This window comes from Manis javanica, chromosome 14 (assembly GCF_040802235.1).
Source record: "Manis javanica isolate MJ-LG chromosome 14, MJ_LKY, whole genome shotgun sequence".
Taxonomy (NCBI): Eukaryota; Metazoa; Chordata; class Mammalia; order Pholidota; family Manidae; genus Manis; species Manis javanica.
The window spans coordinates 46,713,764-46,719,234 of record NC_133169.1 but is presented as its reverse complement, the minus strand read 5'-3'; the positions used below and the strand labels follow the sequence as shown (position 1 = coordinate 46,719,234).

The window sequence follows — 5,471 nt, the reverse complement described above, 5'->3', positions numbered from 1 at the left end:
TCTACATAGTCTCGCCGATAACATTATCCCCCTTTTGCTTCATTATATCTCTTTTTCCCTCTCCCTGTTTCTGATCAGTTTCACACCTCAGGATCACTGCTCTCTAAATATTTTCAATATGTATTTCCTATGAATATTAATATCCTCTCACAGAATGACAATGTAGGTATCAACTTCTCAAAAATGTAACATGGATCCAGTACAACTGTATAAATATTTTGAATACAGTTTTGTACAAAGACCTTACCAGTTCAATGAAACAAGTCCTCCAAAAGGGATAAATGTGGGATGGCACATCATGGTTTGAGAATCTGAGAAACACCATTGGCATAAGACCATTCTCATGTTAGAGTGAATGAAAAGAAAGCATCAGTACAAAAATGTCTTACTTTATAGTTTCCTGAAAGACAGGTCCCACCCTCAACATTTTCCTTAGAGCCCCTGTGACATCCTTATTTCTGAGACTATAGATTAGTGGGTTTAGCACAGGAGTGAGTATGGTGTAAAAGACAGACACCACCATGTCCTTCTCAGGGGTGTGGGAGGAGCTGGGGAGCATGTAGGTGTAGATGGCAGCCCCATAGAAGAGGGTGACCACAGTCATGTGGGAGGAGCAGGTGGCAAAGGCCTTCTTCCGGCCCTCTGCTGAGTTCATCCTGTGGATGGCGAGGAGGATGAAACCATAGGAGCCTGCAATTATGGTCACAGGGATGAGCAGCATGAGGACGCAGCAGAGGTACATGAGTGTCTCATACATGGAGGTGTCTGAGCAGGAGAGCTTCATCACAGCAGGGACCTCACAGAAGAAATGATGGATCTCCTGGGATCTGCAGAAGGGGAAGGTCATGGTGACAGGGGTGAGCATGAAGCCATCCACGGATCCCAAGAACCAGCAGCCAGACACTAAGAGAAGACACACCCTCTGGTTCATGAGGACAGGGTAACGGAGAGGATGGCAGATGGCTGCATAGCGGTCATAGGCCATGGCGGCCAGGAGGAAAAATTCAGAACCTACCAGTGTCAAATAGAGGAACATCTGCATCCCACATCCGGGGGCTGAGATCATGTTCACACCCGTGACCCGGTCCACCAGCATCTTGGGCACAGTGACGGAAATGTACGTCACATCCATGAGAGACAACTGGCTGATGTAAAAGTACATGGGGGTGTGGAGGCGGGGCTCAGAGCGTATCAGAAGGATCAGGATGGTGTTTCCAGACAAGGCCATCAGGAAAACCATGAAAATGACCACACAAAGGAGAGCTGGATGCTGGGATTGATTGAAGATTCCCACCAGGATGAACTCTGACCATCTAGATTTGGGGGCCATCCAGGTGTTGTTGTCAGCCATCCAGGTGGTGTTGTCCATGAGGTTTCACCTAGACCACGAACAGCTTTGGGATTAATAGGTCATTCATGCAATGTGACCTACTGAGATGAATGTTTACTGAGTGTGTATATTCGCATTCACAACAAACCAGTTGTGCTAACAGGAAGAAATTTCACTGGCTGGTAAATTCTTGGATTATAAATTACCTGTAATTCAACTTTAATTACCAGAGATTTAATTTAATATCAGTTTTGATTACTTCAATTCAACTGTAATTACCAGAGAACTAAGAATTCACAATTGTGGATCAAAAAAATTGGTAATATGTACTAAGGTTGCCATAGTTCAAGGTTATGTGATTTCCTGATGTTGTTTGTCAACAAATACAGAGATTAGCTCTATGCAGACATAGAACGTGAATCATAAAAAAAAATAAAAGTCCTTATTTCTAGGGGCTAGTTGCTGTTGTCCTTGTTATACAAGTCAGACTTGAATTAACTTCTCTAGTTTAAAGATCCAACTGAATCTTCACAACTCTTGGAGATGTATCCCATATAATAAAGAATCAGAAAGTAACTGAAACATAATTTGGGGAAAATCCATTCTGAAATGTGAATACCTTTCGCTTATGGGACCAGGCCATGCTGTGAGACTCAGTGGTTTTGCAGAGCAAGTCACACACCCACAAGTGCAGAACATGGTCAAGAGACCCACCCTTTAGATGTCCTGGGGGCACGGGGAAGCTGCCCAGACTGGGGCTGGCCTGCAGCTATGGCTCCAGATTATCCTCTAGCCACCATTCCTCTGCCCACTGCTCATGAAAAGAAGACAATACTATTTGATCTCAAGTATGGTCAGGATAAAATGAGTTGAAATAATGGAAGTCCTTGGGTTATTATCAGGTACAGATGAATAAACATACATATTATTAAAGGGTTAATATCTATAGCATTATTTGTGAGAATTGATCATTTCTATAGTACCATACAATAGTTTCATGTATACATACATACATATATAAAATTACAAACTTTATATAAGTAATGCAAGCTCTATATAAACCTGTGTGTCTGTATGTAAATATGTTTCTTATTGTAACCTATAAGCAGAGCTTTACGGAGAATCCCATCTTGGTTCTGTCTGTCTAGCACATGCTTCTTCAGCTTCATCCCCTGAAACCTCCTACCATTTGTTCTAAATCTCAGAGAGAAGAACTAGCATTTAGAAGGTCATTGTCATTTACAAGACAAAGCTTTACTTGTTTCCACAAACATATTCTGCTTTTGTCTATGGCAATTTTTTTACAGAAACTGAGATGCGGAGAGGAAACCTGAGCACCGATGTCCCTGCCTTCAGTTCGCTGCTCCTTCCTCTGCCTCGGTGCTTGCAGCCTGCACCTGTGTGAGAAGCTGAAGGCAAATTTTAAAAAATTAAATTTGGTTATACTTAAGGAGATGTAACCTCCTTACACAGGGGGTTGATTTGGGGAGAAATATTACATAAATGTGATTTAAAGTAGAATTTTTAAACACCTACAAAATAAATAAAAAAGAACAAGAGAAGCAAAACACAACTGGTCTTACTGAAGGTGTCTTTTGAAGCCTTTAGAAATGGCTTCTTCTATATTTCTCTTATGGAAATTAAATCATTGAAAGTCTTAAAATTTCTGTCATATTCAGTGTTGAATTTTAAAAGGCCTTACCAACAAGAAGGAAATACTGTTTCCTCTCTCTAGAAAGAGTTTAGAATTGGTTATGATGCAGGAGTATTTCAGAAAAAAATTGTATGTTTCAAATACATTTTATACTTTTGTAATATTCCAAAGACTAATAATTATAATATTCAGCTTAATAACAGCCCTAACTTCTGGAGTCCTGATGAAGCAGGAAGACTGAAAATATATGTTATGTCTTAATATAAATATCCAAAAAATCTGGGAAACACTGAATGAAAATAAAGTATAACCTTATGCCAAATTTCACCCTCACTAGCAGGTGAATGTTGCACTCTGTGCAAATATAAAAACAGTCCAATAAACGTGAAGCACACCTGCTGACCAAGTCTGTATTTGGGGTCAAGGTGAAGCAAGGACTGGTGCAGTGACCACCTCATGTGAAGACCTCAGAAATGTTTGCCATGTGAATGGAGGGAGAGCAGGGGGTGCTGGGGGAGGCACTGTGAAAGTCTCTAAGGCATTTGGGTAAATGGGAATCATGGTGACCAAGCAACACCGAACAGCACGCCTGGGACCCCAGAGACACAGAGGAATGCTGTCTGCACCACGTAAGGTGACTGGTCTCCCTTTCCACTCTTACTTTTCTCCACCCAGCTGCCTGAAGTTAATGGAAACTGAACAGTATATACTTAACTTGGAGAATTAATAGGTGGTGGTAGAATATCACATTTTCCTTGAAGCTGGTAGCATCCCAGGAGCCATTCTTTTACTTTAGCATATTTTATCTTCCCCAAGAACCTATGAGGTACTCGCTCATTTTATTTTATCCTTTCACAGATAAATAATTGAGGTTCCCAGGGAATCTGCCAAGCATCACAATTCACCTGAGGGAGGATCTGGGCCTCAGCTTGAGCGCTGAGACCCAGAATGTATGAAGCCACCTTACATCACCGTCCCCCGGACACGGCCCTCCCTGCACAGTCCGCAGCTTGGGCGCAGGCCAGCCCCTGTCACTTTCACGTTGGAAACAAGAGTATGACTGACACATTTGTTTCAGTATTCTTTCAGAAATAATCCCCACTGAAAGAAAAATGAGTCCTTTTTCTTCTGTAAAATACCAGTATCAAGAAAAAAATTCATCATTTATTAATATAGAAAGAATGTATATTCTTTTGTCCATAGAAAAATGGAAATAAAAACCCATATCATAATATGTTGCAATAAGTAAAACAGTCAAGAAGAAAATAAGCGTATTTGCATTTCTCCATAAAAGTAGTTGATAGGGGAAAATGGAGGAAACGTAATAGAAAATTAATAGAATGTGTCAGAAGTAGAACAAGTCAAAAACAGTGATTACCCTTCTGCTCCTGCGGCTCTGTCTTGCTGTCTGATCAAAAGGTCTACATCAGACACCACAAACCTCACCCAAAGGGGCTAGTGGAGCACGGCCATGGTTACCTATATAAAGACAGACAGGAGGGTCACCTCATCCTGGTTTTAACTGGTTTTACTGTGCTCATTAGGGAAGTAGCTGAAGGTGTTCTGTTAATAAATCCCCTCTGGGAGTTGGAAGAAGAATGCAATTAAGAGGGCTAAAAAATAGGTAATAGATACCTCTGTTGCACTTTTCTGGTTTTCTACTCATTTCTTTTTTAAAGTTTCCTTTTTTCTATTATGTAAGAAATCTTAACCAAATTAAAAATAACCTCAAATCAATAAAATCTTATCTATGATATAGATATTAACTTACATATGGCCTTAGTCTTTTACACATTACAAAATATTTTTCTTATAAGTGCATGTACATATCCTTATTTAGTCTTCAGGAATATTTTCTGAGGTATTGATATTCTTATTTTTCACACATACAGACTCTGGAACTCAGTCTGATTGATGTCAAAAACAGTACCACTCATCGTGGTGGTTGTAACAAAACCTGAGGTGTTCTCCTGTATGCTGTCATCTGGATCATGCCTCACCAAGTTCCAGATTGCAGGCTTATTCTATCATTTTCAGTTTCAATCTGTGTTGCTTTACTGTCACATTACACTGTAGGGTATTTGTCTTTAGCTTAAATTTTGACATGCTAATTATAGAAAAATATAAAAACACAATGTACTACGAAGTAAATTTTGAAATAAACCATAATGTAGTCTCCCAGACACAATCATACTTTAAAAGTTAAAAGGCATTTGTCTTTCTCCACCTGGCTTATTTCACTGAGCATAATGCCTTCTAGATCTGCCCTTGTTGTTGCAAATGGCAGGATTTGTTTTTTATGGCTGAATTACCATGAGGGAGGGTTTGGGGTGGGAGGGGTGGGAACTAGAAGTTATTATGCTAAGTGAAATAAGTCAGGCAGAGGAAAATAAATATTGTATGATTTCACTTATATATAGAATCCAAAAATAAAAATAGAACAAATGAAAGAGAAATGACATAAATCCAGAGAATAAACTGGTAGTT

The 5,471-nt window shown here is 39.8% G+C and overlaps 1 protein-coding gene across 1 annotated transcript; it reads right to left on the bottom strand.

The window, feature by feature from the left end:
• Nucleotides 1-385: 385 nt before the first annotated feature.
• LOC118969114 (olfactory receptor 2T29-like) lies at nucleotides 386-1,369 on the bottom strand. The gene has a single exon (XM_037002393.1). It carries the CDS (start codon nucleotides 1,367-1,369, stop codon nucleotides 386-388), a length of 984 nt encoding a protein of 327 aa, XP_036858288.1.
• Between the last annotated feature and the right edge of the window lie 4,102 nt (nucleotides 1,370-5,471).

Coding starts and splice junctions, on each gene's coding strand:
- LOC118969114 (XM_037002393.1), bottom strand. CDS start 1,369: ATGGACAACACCACCTGGATGGCTGACAACAACACCTGGATGGCCCCC.